The sequence below is a fragment of the Piliocolobus tephrosceles genome, chromosome 21, assembly GCF_002776525.5.
Source record: "Piliocolobus tephrosceles isolate RC106 chromosome 21, ASM277652v3, whole genome shotgun sequence".
Classification (NCBI taxonomy): domain Eukaryota; kingdom Metazoa; phylum Chordata; class Mammalia; order Primates; family Cercopithecidae; genus Piliocolobus; species Piliocolobus tephrosceles.
Genome location: NC_045454.1, coordinates 21,041,899 through 21,060,158, shown reverse-complemented (window position 1 = coordinate 21,060,158; position 18,260 = coordinate 21,041,899). Strand labels below are relative to the sequence as shown.

Genomic DNA, 18,260 nt, shown 5'->3' with positions numbered 1-18,260 from the left:
AAATTAAAGACAAGGTCAGGTGCAGTGGCTCACACCTGTAATCTCAGCACTTTGGGAGGCCGAGGCAGGCAGATCACCTGAGGTCAGGAGTTCGAGACCAGCTTGGCCAATAGGGTGAAACCCCGTCTCTACTAAAAATACCAAAATTAGCCAGGTGTGGTGGCATGCACCTGTAATCCCAGCTACCTGAGAGGCTGAGACAGGAGAATCACTTGAAACTGGGAGGCAGAGGTTGCAGTGAGCAGAGATCACATCATTGCACTCCAGCCTGGGCAACAAGAGTGAAACTCCATCTCAAAAATAAAAATAAAAAAATGTAAAAAAAATCAAAGAAAATTAAAGACAAAAAATAAAAATGTTGAAAGCAAGAGAGAAATACCATATTTTAGAGGAAAAAAATTTTACATAGCAGATTTCTTATGAGAAACCATGAAGACCAGAAATAAGTGACATTTTTCAAGTGCTGACAGGAAGAACTCTCAATCCCAAATCCTATTTTTAGCAAAATATATTCAAGAATGAAAGAAACCTACATTATTAATCATTAGGGAAATGTAAATCAAAATATCAATGAGATACTTGACACCCACAAAAAAGGCTATAATTCAAAAATTCTTTTTTTTTTTTTTTTTGAGACGGAGTCTTGCTCTGTCGCCCGGGCTGGAGTGCAGTGGCTGGATCTCAGCTCACTGCAAGCTCCGCCTCCCGGGTTTATGCCATTCTCCTGCCTCAGCCTCCCGAGTAACTGGGACTACAGGCGCCTGCCACCTCACCCGGCTAGTTTTTTGTATTTTTAGTAGAGACGGGGTTTCACCGTGTTAGCCAGGATGGTCTCGATCTCCTGACCTTGTGATCCGCCCGTCTCAGCCTCCCAAAGTGCTGGGATTACAGGCTTGAGCCACCGCGCCCGGCTTCAAAAAAATTTTTAAAGGAAAATAAGTGATGGGAAGAATATGGAGAAATTTGAACTTTTTTTTTTTTTTTTTGGAGATAAGAGTCTCACTCTGTCACTCAGGCTGGAGTGCAGTGGCACAATCACGGCTCACTGCAACCTCTGCCTCCCAGGTTCAAGCTATTCCCCTTCCTCAGACTCCCAAGTAGCTGGGATTACAGGACCCCACCACCATGCCCAGCTAATTTTTTTTGTTGAGATGAAGTCTTGCTTTTTCACCCAGGCTGGAGTGCAGTGGCGCGATCTCTGCTCACTGCAATCTCTGCCTGTCTGGTTCAAACAATTCTGCTTCAGCCTCCTGAGTAGCTGGGATTACAGGCACGCGCCACTAAGCCTACTAATTATTGTAGTTTTAGTAGATATGGGGTTTCGCCATGTTGGCCAGGCTGGTCTTGAACTTCTGACCTCAATTGACTAGACCGCCTCAGCCTCCGAAAGCGCTGGGATTACAGGCATGAGCCACCACACCTGGCCTGAGAAATCTGAACCTTTTTGCATTGCCATTGTGAATATAAAATGGTGAAAACCCCTCTCTACTAAAAACACAAAAGTTAGCCAGGTATGTGGCGCATGCCTGTAATCCCAGCTACTTGGGGGCTTGAGGCAGGAGAATCACTTGAACCCAGTAGGTGGAGGTTGCAGTGGGCCGAGATGATGCCATTACACTTCTGCCTGGGCAAGAGAGTGAGACTCCGTCTCAAAAATAAAATACAATCACGAACCCAGAGATTATTTAAGGATGTTTTGTTATCTAAGAAAACTTCCATCGTAGGGTATATAAACAATTCACAAAAGTATTTGTATAATAATCATTGAGCATCTTTCCATAATGATGCTCATAACTTTCAGTTTTAACATATTCTTTGCATGAAAAACTGATTAAATAGTTTCTTATGAAACTGTCTTTATTTCAGTTTTTTTGTTTGTTTTTTGAGACAGTTTCACTCTTGTTGCCCAGGCTGGAGTACAATGGGACGATCTCAGCTCACCACAACCTCTGCCTCCTGGTTTCAAGTGATTCTTCCACCTCAGTCTCCTGAGTAGCTGGGATTACAGGCATGCACCACCATGCCTAGCTAATTTTGTATTTTTAGTTGAGACAGGGTTTCTCCATGTTGGTCAGGCTGGTCTCGAACACCTGACCTCAGGTGATCCGCCCACCTCGGCCTCCCAAAGTGCTGGGATTACAGGTGTGAGCCACCATGCCCGGACTCAAAGTTTTGAAGTTTGGCCATTTATAAAACTGCCCATTAATACATCATACTTTCTAGTTCTTCATATCCAAGAGCTATAAAACATGAATATATGTAGTATGTTTGAAAACAAAGTGGACATTGGATACAATGTTCTACTGAAACACTACAGGGCTATTTCATGATAATCAGTAAATCAGGAGACATGGCAGCACATGTAGTGATACCACAGATACTTTTTATTTTTTGTGGTAGCCACTGAAATGTCTGGAAACGCAAAATCAAAGGGGAGTACAATGTTCCAGAGAATGTGACTCACATGTTCCCAAAATCTTTGGTGGGTTGAGGCTAGGACAAACATCCAGTTAGGCCATCTTCTCCACCTCGAAAAACAAGGTAGGCTTGCATCTTTGGTCATGAGTACAATTCTTTTTTTTTTTTTTGAGACGGAGTCTTGCTCTGTCGCCCGGGCTGGAGTGCGGTGGCCGGATCTCAGCTCACTGCAAGCTCCGCCTCCCGGGCTTACGCCATTCTCCTGCCTCAGCCTCCGGAGTAGCTGGGACTACAGGCGCCCGCCACCTCGCCCGGCTAGTTTTTTTTGTATTTTTAGTAGAGACGGGGTTTCACCGTGGTAGTCAGGATGGTCTCGATCTCCTGACCTCGTGATCCGCCCGTCTCGGCCTCCCAAAGTGCTGGGATTACAGGCTTGAGCCACCGCGCCCGGCCTGAGTACAATTCTTCCATTAGTCACCACTGTTAGCATATACTACTATATAACTCCCCTATAAATTCACATTGACAACATCCTTGGGTTCTCATGGGTTCTCACAGTTCTTTTTTTTTTTGTCTGAGACGGAGTCTCGCTCTGTCGCCCAGGCTGGACTGCACTGGCCAGATCTCAGCTCACTGCAACAAGCTCTGCCTCCCGGGTTCACGCCATTCTCCTGCCTCAGCCTCCCGAGTAGCTGGGACTACAGACGTCCGCCACCTCGCCCGACTAGTTTTTTATATTTTTTAGTAGAGACGGGGTTTCACCGTGTTAGCCAGGATGGTCTCGACCTCCTGACATCGTGATCCGCCCGTCTCGGCCTCCCAATGTGCTGGGATTACGGGGTGACCCACCGTTCCTGGCTACAACACAAGCCTTTTGTACCTTAATCTATGTCATAGGAAATGTAAGTCTCTGAAAATCCCAAATCAGTGACTAAAGATTTTTATGTTTGAGAATTGGAAATCTGCTAAGACAGTGACTTCCACAGTATCCTTTTGGCGAGAAGAGTAAGCTCAGTGGCAACTTGAATAGCGTTATTGCAAGTCCTTCCTGGGAAGGATTACTTACAACCAATATTTACTACATTCATGAAGTCATTGTAATAAAATTCAGTAGAAACTGATATTTATTTATTTATTATTTTGAAACGGGGTCTCTATCACCCAGGCTGGAGTGCAATGTCATGGTGGCTGAGGCAGGAGGATCATGAAGTCAGGAGTTCGAGACCAGCCTGACCAACATGGTGAAACCCCCGTCTCTACTAAAAATATAAAAAATTAGCTGAGCATAGTGGCACACGCCTGTAATCCCAGCTACTCAGGAGGCTGAGGCAGGAGAATGGCATAAACCCAGGAGGCGGAGCTTGCAGTGAGCCGAGATCGCGCCACTGCACTCCAGTCTAGGCGACAGAGCAAGACTCTGTCTCAAACAAACAAACAAACAAACAAACAAAAACCTTGTATACACCCTTGGAATGAATAATTCCAGTCCCAGGTATAAATTCAACAGAAATACATACACATAAACACACATGACATAAACAAGAATATTTACAGCAGCAATTTTATTATTACACAAAAGTATAAAAATACAAATATCCATCAATAGGATAAATAGGAATATATTCTTAAAATGGAATAGTATGCAAAATTAAAATACACTACTGCCACATGCAATAATGTAGAGATCTTAAAAACACTGAGTGAAATAAGCAAGACATAAAAGAATTCATGATGTCTGATAAAATATATATATATATAAAATTGTAAACATGCAAAAACTACCTTTTGATGTTATAGGCTACGGAAGTGGTAACTCTTAGGTAAGTAACAACTAACTGCTTTTTATTACAGAGTGCAACAAGAAATATAGTTCATAAGTATTTTCTCTTATGGAGATTAATGCTTATAATCATTCTGTATCTTGTCTCTGCCTGTGTTATATAAGTATTTTTAAAAAATAAACTATTTGAGTCAGTAGGAAGAGCAGTTGAAGACTTTAAAGTTTAGCTTCATAGCTGACAGAGTTCAATAATAATGATCACACCCATTTTATATGCTAGTAAACAATAGACAGTTATTCAGTATGGTACTTTAATAATTATTAGACTTGTGATTTAAAATTACATTAACATGTTTCAGCATGCTTTTCTTTTTAAAACTAAAGGTTTACAATAGCTTGTAAAGAATTCATATAAGAAACCACATCATGGCCGGGCGCGGTGGCTCAAGCCTGTAATCCCAGCACTTTGGGAGGCCGAGACGGGCGGATCACGAGGTCAGGAGATCGAGACCATCCTGGCTAACACGGTGAAACCCCGTCTCTACTAAAAATACAAAAACTAGCTGGGCGAGGTGGCGGGCGCCTGTAGTCTCAGCTACTTGGGAGGCTGAGGCAGGAGAATGGCGTAAACCCGGGAGGTGGAGCTTGCAGTGAGCTGAGATCCGGCCACTGCACTCCAGTCCCGGCGACAGAGCAAGACTCCGCCTCAAAAAAAAAAAAAAAAAAAGAAACCACATCATTTATTGCATTTCAATGTTTTCTCCCTTGTGAGTTCTTTGATGGACAATGAGGTTTCTCTTATAACTGAAAGATTTACCACATTCATTACAAACATAGGGTTTCTCACCTGTGTGAGTTCTCTGATGTACAATAAGATTTGTCTTCTGGCGGAAGCACTTTCCACATTCACTACATTTATATGGTTTCTCTCCCGTATGAGTTCTTTGATGATGAATGAGATATGACTTCCTGCTAAAGGCTTTCCCACATTGGGGACATTCATAGGATTTCTGGCCTGTATGTATTTTCTGATGTACAGTGAGGGTTGCTTTCTGGCGAAAGGACTTCCCACATTCATTACAAATATAGGGTTTCTCTCCTGTATGAATTCTCTGATGTAGATTGAGATTTGTCTTTTGACTGAATGATTTACCACATTCATTACATTCATACGGTTTCTCTCCTGTGTGAGTTCGGTGATGATCAATGAGGTATGACTTCATTCTAAAGGCCTTCCCACAGTGAGGACATTCGTAAGATTTCTCCCCTGTATGTGTTCTCTGATGTGCCACAAGGGTTGTCTTCTGGCGGAAGGACTTTCCACATTCACTACAAATATAGGGTTTCTCCTCATTATGAGTTTTCTCATGAAGAGCAAGGGTTGTCTTCTGGGAGAAGGATTTCCCACATTCATTACAAATGTAGGGCTTTTCCCCTGTATGAGTTCTCTGGTGTACAGTAAGATTTGCCTTCTGGTGAAAGGACTTCCCACATTCTTTACAAATATAGGGTTTCTCACCTGTATGAATTCTCTGATGTAGAGAGAGTGTGGTCTTCTGGCGGAAGGACTTCCCACAGTCATTACACTCATATGGTTTCTCTCCCGTGTGAGTTCTCTGATGACGAATGAGGTGTGACTTCAATCTGAAGGCATTCCTACATTGCAGACATTCATATGATTTCTCCCCTGTGTGTGTTCTCTGATGATCAGAGAGGGCTGTCTTTAGGCGGAAAGACTTACCACATTCATTGCAAACAAAGGGTTTCTCTCCTGTGTGAGTCCTCTGATGATCAATGAGATATGATTTCCTTCTAAATGCATTTCCACATTGATGACATTGATAGGGCTTTTCTTCTGAGTGAATTCCCTGATGCAGAATCAATACTGATTTCCTGCAGAAGGATTTACCACATTCATTGCATGTATGTTTTTTTTCAATATTGGTTGCTCTTCTCTTTTTATTATATACAGATGGATTTTCTCCTCTGTAAGGTCTATTATGTGTAATCAGGCCTCCCCTTTTAAGGAATGATTTTTCACAGTCATTATATCCAAATGACTGTGCTGGAGTTTCTGTTTTCTGATACTGCATAAGAACTTCATTATGACTGAAAGCTCTGTCACCTTGATTATGAGATTTGACTTCTGGATGAGTAGTCTCTTGTTTAGTACTCAAGAGTGATTTCCCATATCCATTATACTCACTAAGTCTCTTTCTTGCAGGATTTAGATTACTGATGATTAATTCTGAAACATTTTTCAAAATCCTTCCATGAGAATCATATTCAGGAGGTAGATTTTTTGAATTAACAGGGTTTTTGCCTAGAGTAAATGTCTTTTCATATATTTTACTTTTCTCCTTCACCAGTTTTTTGTGGTTGATGCTTACAACTGATCTAGAATACTTCTCTTGGTGTTCCTTGAATTTTACTAAAAAGTCTTCAGCTTTCCAGTTTTCTTCTAGAAAAGAATACAATTGATAACAATTTGTGAATCTTCACACATTTGCTATGCAAAGGAATTTTACTAGGGTCTAGCATATGGCACAAAAAGAGACCCAGGACAAATGACCACTGGCCTGGCAGGGGTGCGGGGAGGGGAACCTAAACAAAAACTGCTTCAGAGTGGAAAACGATGAAGATGTAAAGAATAAGCATTAATACCTTCTGCATTTTGCACTAGAACCTAGAGAAAGTGAAACCAACCAAGAAGTCAAAGAATGGTAGAAGGGGGTTGATGGTTAGGTAAGTATTCAGAAAAAATGAAGTGAACCTATCAAAAGCATTAAAATGTAAGTAGGATGGACAAGAAAAATTAGTAAAAATCTTTGTTTAGTGAAAATACTAGAAGAAAGATTACTTCTGGAGGACACAGATCACCTGTAATTTTTTTTTGTTTGTTTAAGACAGAGTCGTTGGCCGGGCGCGGTGGCTCAAGCCTGTAATCCCAGCACTTTGGGAGGCCAAGACGGGTGGATCATGAGGTCAGGAGATCGAGACCATCCTGGCTAACACGGTGAAACCCCGTCTCTACTAAAAATACAAAAAACTAGCCGGGCGAGGTGGCGGGCGCCTGTAGTCCCAGCTACTCTGGAGGCTGAGGCAGGAGAATGGCGTAAACCCGGGAGGCGGAGCTTGCAGTGAGCTGAGATCCGGCCACTGCACTCCAGCCCGGGCGACAGAGCAAGACTCCGTCTCAAAAAAAAAAAAAAGACAGAGTCTCACTTTGTTGCCCAGGCTGGAGTGCAGTGGCATGATCTCAGCTCACCGCAACCTCTGCCTCCCAGGTTCAAGCGATTCTCCTGCCTCAGCCTCCCGAGTAGCTGGGATTACAGGCACATGCCACCACGCCTAGCTAATTTTTTGTATTTTTAGTAGAGACGGGGTTTCACCAGGCCAGCCAGGCTGGTCTCGAACTCCTGACCTCTTGATCTGCCTGCCTCGGCCTCCCAAAGTGCTGGGATTACAGGTATAAGCCACTGTGCCTGGCCGATCACCAATACTTTTATACACACATCCCTAGATGACTGTGGTAAAACACATACAGCTGTTGGACCCACCTCCTCTATGTAGCTGTCATTGATTAATTTAGCTTTTAAATTATCAATTCATTTTCTAGTATTTAGCAAAACAATCCTAGAGTCTATGCTCTAATCCTCTACATAGGTAGGAATTATTTTCTCTTATGAAGGGAAAATTAGTAAAATACTTCCAATAGCAACTTTAAAGCAGATCAGAATATATTCAATTGCTGTATTCAGACAGCTGCTAAATCACTTCTTTCAGGATTGTTCAATAACAAAGCTCTCATGACTAGTCCTCTTTTCAGTTACTGACTCACTTTTTCAGGTTTAAGGAAAGACTGGCTTACATCCTTCCCCAATGCAGTAACATTCCTTTATTCCAGCTTTTCATATGGTAGATCAGAATACTAGTTTCATATGGTAGATTAAATAATCTGGTCCTAGATCATACATTAACTTTAACCTTCATTTCTCTTATAAAAGTATAGCTATTTCTAACTTTACTTACCTTGCAATCATCTATATCTAATGAAGCAATGTTAAAGCTATGCTCAAAAATCTATTTCTTCATTGAGTCCAAAAACTCCAATACTAACATATACAAGGAATTTCTCCTGTAAACAAAACTATATTGTCTAGATTCATTTTTTATATTCTCACAAGTTTTCAGGGTTGTCCACATACCTGACAGATCTCACCTGTTTATAACAGGTAGTTTTTGCCTCAGTCAGGCCTGATACTTACTGCCCTATATATACCTTACTTATTCCTAATAACACACTTGTGTACATATTCTTTTAATTAATTAGCTTGCCTTCCAGGTTTACTTCCATTTATCTTCAGAGAATCTTCAAAGAAATCATATCATTCCACGATCTCATAAACCCTTCATATATTTCCCCCACCATTTTAAGCTCTATTTCTTTTTTTTTGAGACAGAGTCTCGCTCTGTCTACCAGGCTAGAGTGCCGCGCCTGGCCTTAAGCTCTATTTCTTTAAAATTTTCAATATAATTATTGTCTAGAAAAATTATGTTAACAACTCTTTTAACAACCTTACACTTTGACATAAATATTTCATGAAAAATGCAGACTTGAACGTGATCCTTTTTCATAGAAATACTTTTTTGGTGATCTTTAAACTCTTTTGGGCTGGGCACAGTGGCTCATGCCTGTAATCCCAGCACTTTGACAGGCCGAGGCGGGCAGATCACCTGAGGTCAGGAGTTCCAGACCAGCCTGGCCAACATGGTGAAACTGTCCCTAATAAAAATACAAAAAAAGATGGCCAGTCATGGTGGCACGCGCCTGTAGTCCCAGCTACTCTGGAGGCTGAGTCAGGAGCATCAATTGAACCTGGGAGGTGGAGTTTACAGTGAGCCGAGATCACACCACTGTACTCCAGCCTCGACGATAGAGCTAGACTCCGTCTTAAAAAAAAAAAAAATTCTTTTGAGTTTACATGATCACTGCATAATCATAGTTAGGTGATGTCTGGCAGAATGCAACCACTTCAAGCACAATCTATAGGGACACAGCATGAGTAGGTACATCTAAAAAGAACTTGCTAGTATATGCTTTCTGAATGGATGAAAAGATATCTCCCTTACATAGCTCCATAAGCAATTAACACAGCAACTACTGAACACCTAACATGTTAAATAATACCACAGTAATGAAGGTTCAAAAGGGATCTTATCTTTGAGGAAAAGAATCCTTAAGAATGCTTGATTCCCTCAAAGAAATGAAGATTCAAAAGGGATCTTATTTTTGAGGGAAAGAATCCTGAAGCATCCTTAAAAATCCTTAAGCATAAACAATTAGGAATGAAATTATATGACTGTATCCAAGAATTGTGCATGTTTGTGTTATAGTCAGTAGTTAGCACAAGAATTCAGAAAAAAAGTAAGGTAGATAGGATGTGCAGTAATCAAGGAAGAATTCACAGAGAAATCCTGAGACTTAGAAGATATATAGTATAGGCCGGGCATGGTGGCTCATGCCTGTAATCCCAGCACTTTGGGAGGCTGAGGCGGTCGGATCACAAGGTCAGGAGATCAAGACCATCCTAGCTAACATGGTGAAACCCCATCTCTACTAAAAAATACAAAAAATTAGCCAGGTGTGGTGGCGGGCGCCTGTAGTCCCAGCTACTCGGGAGGCTGAGGCAGGAGAATGGCATGAACCAGGAAGGCAGAGCATGCAGTAAGCCAAGATCAAGCCTCTGCACTCCAGCCTGGGCGACAGAGTGAGACTCCGTCTCAAAAAAAAAATATATATATATATATATATAGTATAAAGGGAGAACACAACACAATGAAAAGTATCTATGTGATAACAAACCCTACATTCATGAACAACAATTAGGAGACTAGATCATGTGGAAATTATCAAGAATTTTCTCCAAGAGAAAGTTGAAAAGACCACATGAGGGCTTATTGTGACAGTTACTGAAAGAAATTTCAATTTCATATAATAAATGATAAAAAATAGGGAAAAACTGATGGGATACTTTGTGAGGAAAGTAACAATAAACATTGAATGAATCCAGACAAAACTTATCACAAAGACAAATGGTAATTCTAGTAATAAATACATGAAATAAGATAGTTGTCATTTTGTATGATGTCAGTGAGAAATTAGAATATGGGAGGATGACAATATATTTCACAAGCAGATAACCATATCATCACAAATTGCAAAGAGATGATAAGAGAAACAGAAAAACCAAGGTGACTTTGTAGTAGAAACAAAATTATTTTGAAGGGGTTGGGCGTGGTGGCTATAATCTCAGTACTTTGGGAGGCCAAGGCGGGCAGATCACCTGAGGTCAGGAGTTCAAGACCAGCCTGACCAACAGGGAGAAACCCCATCTCTATTAAAAATACAAAATTAGCTGGGCATGGTGGCACATGACTGTAATTCTAGCTACTAGGGAGGCTGAGGCAAGAGAATTGCTTGAACCTGGGAGCCGGAGGTTGCAGTGAGTTAAGATCACCCCATTGTACTCCAGCCTGGGCAACAAGAGCGAAACTCCATCTCAAAAAATATATATATATATATATATAACAATAATAATAATAATAATATTGAATTAAACAATGGGAGGACAGGCACGGTGGCTCATGCCTGTAATTAGACCACTTTGGGAGGCCGGGCACAGTGGCTCATGCCTGTAATCTGAGCACTTTGGGAAGTCAAGGCGGGTGGATCACCTGAGGTCAGGAGTTCGAGACCAGCCTGGCCAACATGGCGAAACCCCATCTCTACTAAAAATACAAAAATTAGCCGGGCGTGGTGGTGGGCACCTGTAATCCCAGCTACTCTGGAGGCGGAGGCAAGAAAATCACTTGAACCCAGGAGGTGGAGTTTGCAGTGAGCCGAGATTGCACCACTGTACTCCAGCCTGGGCGACAGAGCAGGACTCCATCTCAAAAATAATAAATAAATATGGCTGGGCGCGGTGGCTCATGCCTGTAATCCCAGCACTTTGGGAGGTCAAGGCGGGCAGATCACGAGGTCAGGAGATCGAGACCATCCTGGCTAACACGCTGAAACCCCGTCTCTACTAAACATACAAAAAATTAGCTGGGCGTGGTGGCGGGCGCCTGTAGTCCCAGCTATTCAGGAGGCTGAGGCAGGAGAATGGCGTGAACCCGGGAGGCGGAGGTTGCAGTGAGCTGAGATTGCACCACTGCACTCCAGCCTGGCCGACAGAGCAAGACTCTGGCTCAAAAAATAATAATAATAATAAATAACAAATAAATAAATAAATGGGAAAAATTTTAAGAGCTGAAAAAGCCAGTGATTTTCATTTCTGACACATTGTCAGAAAATAGGTGAGATGATAGACTATAGTATGCCTGATGAACTGGAGTGAAGGTAGGAGAAATGTGCTTTGTATATTGACGTCAGTGCCATCTACACATAAAATAAAGAGTGTCAGTCTGAGAATGGATGGAATCATTATAATTGAAAGTTAGATCATGGGAGGGCATATGAGAGAAATGAGACCAAAGGTCCAGTGAAATAATGAACATATATTTAAAAAAATAAAATCTGTTGTGACTCTTATATGCCAAGCATTTTTCAGGTGATATGGCCACAGTGGTGAAGAAAAGAGGCCAAGTTGTGAATAAGCATTCAAGGAATTAGGATAAGAATTAGTGTTATGTCACTTCAATGAAAGATTGATTGCAGGAATGATGAAAAGCCATGTAAAATGAACCACAAAGGTTTAATGGAAGAAAATGGCAACTTCGACTTTATCAACTTGGATCGTGTTAAGTGAGTTCTAAAATTAACAGCTAAATTTGTAGTGAGAAGGGGAACTTAGCACAGAAAATAAAGCCGAGGTGGTATGAAGGAAAGGAAATGTTAAGTAAGTAAGGAGAGGACCACTAACAAATAATTTTCTCTCTTTTTAAAGACAGGCTGAAGAAAGCCTGAAAGAAATCTATTATAATGGTGCCAGGTACAGTGGCTCAAGTCTGTATTCCCAGCACTCTGGGAAGCCGAAGTGGGCAGATCACAAGCTCAGGAGTTTGAGACCAGCCTGGCCAATATGGTGAAACCCCATTTCTACTAAAAATACAAAAAAAAAGTTAGCTGGGCCTGTTGGTGCACGCCTGTAATCCCAGCTACTTAGGTTAAGGCAGAAGAATTGCTTGAACCTGGCAGGCAGAGGTTACAGTGAGCTGAGATCACACCACTGCAATCCAGCCTGGGCAACAGAATAAGATTCCGTCTCAAAAACAAAACAAAAAACAACCAAAAATAAATAAATACATAAAGCTTTCCTGATGAAATCTATCACAATGGCAAGATAAGGACTGAGAATGCTGGAAAAAGAGACACAAGTCAATAAAAAAGATCTAAAAGAAAGAACGCTTATGGTACACTCAGAGTGGCAGTTATTTTTGATAATATGAAGCAAACTAGGAACAAATATATTTGGGAGTGATATATATGTGTGTGTGTGTGTGTGTGTTTTGAAATGGAGTCTTGCTGTATTGCCTAGGCTGGAGTGCAGTGGCACGATCTTGGCTCACTGGAACCTCTGCCTACTGCGTTTAAGCGATTCTCCAGTCTCAGCCTCCCGAGTGGCTGGTCTGTGCCACCACACCCAGCTAATTTTTGTATTTTTAGTAGAGACAGAGTTTCACTATGTTGGCCAGGTTGGTTTCAAACTCCCGACCTCAGGTGATCCACTCGCCTCAGCCTCGTGAAGTGCTAGGATTACAGGTGTGAGCCACCGTGCCCAGCAGAAAGAGTGATATTTAAAAGTCTGGTTCTGTTTTTGTTTTTGAGACAGGGTCTTGGCTCTGTAGCCCAGGGTGGAGTGTAGTGGCGTAATCCTAGCTCACTGTAACCTTGAACCCTTGGGCTCAAGTGATTCTCCTACCTCAACCTTCTAAGTAGCTGGAACCACAGGTGTATGCCATCATTCCTGGCTTTTTTTTTTTTTTTTTTTGAGACAGGATCTTGCTCTGTCTCCCAGGCTGGAACACTGCAATCATGGCTAACCACAGATTTGACCTCTTGGGCTCAAGTGATCCTCCCACCTTAGCTTCCTGAGTAGCTGGGACTAAAGGTGCACAACAGCATGCCCAGCTAACTTTTTTTTTTTTTGTAAAGATGGGGTTTTGCCATGATTCCCATGCTGGTCACAAACTCCTGGGCTCAAGGGATCTGCCCATCTTGGCCTCCCAAAGTGCTGGGATGACAGGTGTGAGCCACGACGCCCAACCTTGGCTAAGTTTTTATTTTTGTCTTTTTGTAGTGATGGGGTCTTGTTATGCTGTCCAGGCTGGCTTTGTACTCGTGGCCTCAAGTGATCCTCTTACCTTGGCCTCCCAAAGTGTCAGATTATAGGCGTGAAGGTTTTCAGAGGTCAGGAGCCTTTAAAAAGATACTCCTGAAACATTTCAAAGGTATCACCCACCATTTGACCCCTTTCAATTTACATTCTGCTAGGTCTGCCTAGGAGCCAGAAACTCACCCAAGCAGGTATGACCTGAAAATGATGTCCATGGCTCTTCTCCTCGTTCCAACTTGAGGATCACATCAGGTTTGGTCATGTGACACCCTGATAAGGGAAAAAAAGACTTACGTTGATTCGGCTATAATACTGTTGGAAAATGAGGAAGGGTGCATGTTCAGTACTGCAAATTAAGATACCCATTTGTGTATCAATCTAGGTAGCACCTTGCACTGGGCAAGTGAAGACACAATCATTCATTCTGCTAACCAAAAGGAATTCATCACCTCTTATTCCTGAAATTCAAGATTATACATACTTTAGGCACTTTGAGAGGAAGTACATGCTACTGAAAATTTCAAAGATAATTTTTCTTACCCACAGAGATGAGGTGGCAATAGTTTTCCAACATCACATCCATATAGAGAGTCTTCTGAGCATGATCCAGGTGCTGCCACTCCTCCTGAGTGAAGTCCACAGTCACATCATTGAATGACACTGATCCCTAGAATGGAAGGAACTGTAATCAGAACAGGTGGACTTGGCTGGGTACAGTGGCTCACGCCTGTAATCCCAACACTTTGGGAGGCCGAGGTATGTGGATCACTTGAGGTCAGGAGTTAAAGACCATCCTGGCCAAGATGATGAAACCCCATGTCTACTAAGAATACAAATAATTAGCTAGGCATAGTGGCATGCACCTGTAATCCCAGTTACACGGGAGGCTGAGGCAGGAGAATAGCTTCAAACCAGGAGGCGGAAGTTGCAGTGAGCCCAGATCATGCCACTGCACTCCAGCCTGGGTGACAGAGCAAGACTCCGACAAAAAAAAAAAAAAAAAAAAAAAAAGAAAGAAAAGAACAGGTGGACTGGATATTGGGAACTACTTTTGACCCTGCTTCCTTGTGGCATTCATATGAATCCTTGTAGAGAAAGACTACAATTTTCCCTGTTTTATGATTTATATTGCATGGGAAACAAAAATCAAGGTAAAAATACCCATCAGTTAATTTTTAAACAACACATTCTAAGAATATTTACTGTGAAGTCACTTAATGCCGAAAACTGTATTTATTTATGGAAGTGCCAAGACCAACACTGTTTCTGCTCAGAAGTTACCAGAGGCATGTAACACATACTTGCAAGAAAATGTAAGTCAAGACAAACCTGCAAGGTGTCACAGGTACAACAAAGAAGTATGTACAAGATATAGCATGTATCACAAAGGTAGAACAATTTCTCAGGCTTCACCAATGAGGTAAATGTTTCCCAATTTAATGTGAGTATGTTATACATGAAGAAAATGGTTTGTATGTGCTTGGTGAGATTTTTAAGCACGCAGCAATAACAGAGTAAAACAGTCAGGGAAACATTCCCTCAGATAATAATTATAAAATGTGCACATGCCGTACAATAAACAACTAATAGAAGGCACTGGAAAGCAACCAAAGCAGGCAGAAATGGGAAAATAGCTTATCCTTGAAGGACAGCAACTGCAATGTACAATAACTGCTAATTTTGTGGCTTTTTTTGCATCATGGTACCTGAAACCCCACAGCTCTCATGGCATAAAACCACCACTTACTTCCTCAAAGGTGATGGAGGACAGAAACGAGAGCCTGAGGCCGGGCGTGGTGGCTCATCTGAGGTCAGGAGTTTGAGACCAGCCTAGCTAACATGGTGAAACCCTGTCTCTACTAAAAATACAAAAATTAGCTGGGTGTGGTGGTGGGCACCTGTAATCCTAGCTAATTGGGAGGCTGAGGCAGTAGAACTGCTTGAATCTGGGAGATGGAGGTTGCAGTGAGCCAAGGTTGTGACCCTGCACTCCAATCTGGGTGACAGAGAGAGACACTGTTACAAAAAAAAAAAAAAAAAAAAAAAGAATACAAAAGAAACGAGAGCTGGAAATTTAGGTTAATTCTGGAAGCGAGGGAACTGCAGAAAGGATGAAAATGAAAATCTGAGCATAAACTCTGCCAAAACTCCTGGTTGATAAAATATGCATGTATTGGAGAGATCACAGAGGGCTTAGCAAACAGCAGACAAAACTACAACAGAAAAGAATCTTGAAAAATAAAAGTGCACCTAGTAAGATTCTAAGGCTTCTGCTTCTTGACTGATGGTATTCTACAACCTGCTCACAGCCCAAGAAGAATAAAACTGGAGGCTTATGGGATTAAAGTGTCAGAGCTTGCACTGACAAAGCAGCAGGAAGTGTAGAGGGTAAAACTTGAAAAAGAGAAATGCAGGATGTAAGCCCCCAAATCTAAACACTCACCAATTCCTTGATTGAGAGAAAAGTACATGAACACAAGGGAGAACCTATCTGCTTTCAGGAGGTTAGGGTAAAAGGCAGCAGCTAGAAGCTTGAAGAACCAGGGGGATATATCAGCTGCTTTAACACTGAGCAGGGAGACAAAGTTGGATGTTTGATTATAAGCAAGCTAATTATCTACTACTACTACTAATAATAATAATTCTCAAAGAACCAAACAGATGTAACAGAATTTGGATTACAATACTATTTATCATGTCCAGTTTTCTAGCAAAAATTACTAAACATGCAAACAAAACAAAACAAAACAAAAAGGAGTGGGGGAATAAGACCTGTAGTCACCAAAAGACAATCACAGAAACTAACTCCTAGTGAGCCCTGATGTTGGATTTTGCAAAAAAAAAAAAAACCAAAGGCTACAAAGTAGCTGTTCTAAATGTATTCAAAGAAATAACTGAAATAAAAAATTAACTAGATAAGCTCAATAGCAGAGCAGAAATACAGAATCAGTATCCGTGTAAATTAATCAAGAGAAAGTAAGTAATCTGAACAGAAAGAAAAAGGAATCATGAAAAATGAACAGACTCACAAAGATCTGTGGGTCATATTCAAAAATCCAACATGGATATAATTAGAGTCCCAGAATGGGGAGAGAAAAAGAAAGGGCATAAATAAATTTTATGGAAATAATGGCCTAACACATCCAAATTTGGCAAGAACTTTTAACTCACATATTCAAAGAGTTTAACCCTAAAAGGATAAACACCAAAGAAAACCACACTTAGCCAAATCCTAATTAAGCTGCTACACAGCCAAGAATTCTACATGCAGCAAACTATATATTCAAAATGAAGGCAACATCAAAATATTTTCAGATGAAACCTAGAGAATTCATCACCAGCAGGACTGAACCACCAAAAATGCTAACAGGCGGGGCGTGGTGGCTTACTTCTGTAATCTAGGCACTTTGCGGGGCTGAGGTAGGAAGACTGCTTGAAACTAGGAGTTTGAGGTCACCCTGGGCAACAAAGTAAGACCTCCATCTCTGGGGCAGGGGAAGGTGGGGGAGTGGGGCCTATAGGAAATTCTTCAGGCTTAAGGTAAAAATAACACTAAGGTCTTTAAGAAGGTATGAAGAAAATAAGAAAAATTTTAAGAGTATAAGTATTCATTTCCTTTCTTCTTTATAAGATATGACTATTTCAAGCAGCAGTCAGGGAATGTCTCTGCTATCTTAGCATGAAAGCAACCATAGATAATATGTAAATAAATGAGCAAAGATGTGTTTCAATAAAACTTAGTTATGGACACTAACGTTTAAATTTCATGAAGTTTTAGTGTGTCAGGAATATTTTTTCTTGTAAATGTTTTCAAATATTTCAAATGCAAAGACAATTCTTAGCTCACAATCTGTACAAAATAGGTTTGAAATAGGCTGGATTTGGCCTGTAGACTATAGAACCTCGGCTTAAAATAAACATTCCAATACCATTTATTACAGACATAAATATCATATATGTTTGGAGGAACGGAGGCAAGATGGTGCACTTCCGAGTTCTTCATCCCCCCCCCCAACTCTTCCCGCGCGCACGAAAATGCAGCCGGCGACCCGGGAAGGTGCAGACCAACTGGGCATGCGCCAGGTGACGTCAATCTGAAGAGACCAAGATTTACCTGGTCGCACCTGCAGAACGCCCCCCGACACGCCCGTGCCCCACCTATTGCCCTCCCACTCCTAGAAAAGCCGCTCTCCGCCATTGAGCCACGCGGACTTCCCAGCTTCCCAGTCCTGTCGGGATGTGGGAACTCCGTCTGAGAGCTTGGGGGAGGGGAACTCTGCCAGCCTTCTTTGCCGGAGGCCGACAGACTTCTTCTCCACACCTTAGGTTACTAAAATAAACTTGCAGTTTTGCGCCTGACCTTTGCCTACTTGCCGGTTCTTTTGTGCTCGCTCTGGTGGTCTTAGAAAAACAAGACAGATGGTGCCGAAACCCGGGAGGAGACCCCTCCTCAGGGCCCCCAGGGTCCGGGGAGCCTCCTCCTCCTCGTTCCACGCCGCAGACGGACCAGGACCTGAGACCCGCTTCGCTCACTCTCACGGGCTCTCTGGGGTAAGTGCCCTTGTCTCCTCTTTACCACCCTCAGCCAAAATCCTGCGCAGGTCCGAGGTCCATTTTGAGCCACCAAGTGGCTTGGGAGACCCTTGCAGGACGGAGACGTCCGCCTGAAGGTACTCTCCACTTTGGCTTCAAGAGCCTCCAGTCTGTCTCTGCTGGTTCCA

At 42.0% G+C, this 18,260-nt stretch overlaps 2 protein-coding genes across 9 annotated transcripts in view; one reads left to right on the top strand and one right to left on the bottom strand.

Annotated features, from left to right (window-relative positions):
• The window catches only part of ZNF850 (zinc finger protein 850), a 145,623-nt gene that overhangs the window by 38,536 nt on the left and 88,827 nt on the right, over window positions 1-18,260 (top strand). The window lies entirely within an intron of this gene.
• The window catches only part of ZNF567 (zinc finger protein 567), a 47,426-nt gene continuing 34,080 nt past the window's right edge, over window positions 4,915-18,260 (bottom strand). For all 8 annotated transcript variants that reach the window (XM_023195831.2, XM_023195836.2, XM_023195835.2 and 5 more), the window contains 3 exons: window positions 14,080-14,206; window positions 13,723-13,809; window positions 4,915-6,659 (listed from right to left, as the gene is read on the bottom strand). In XM_023195831.2, the coding sequence (XP_023051599.2) occupies window positions 4,939-6,659; window positions 13,723-13,809; window positions 14,080-14,206 (1,935 nt within the window). In that variant the 3' untranslated portion in view covers window positions 4,915-4,938. The remainder of the gene's footprint in view (window positions 6,660-13,722; window positions 13,810-14,079; window positions 14,207-18,260) is intronic.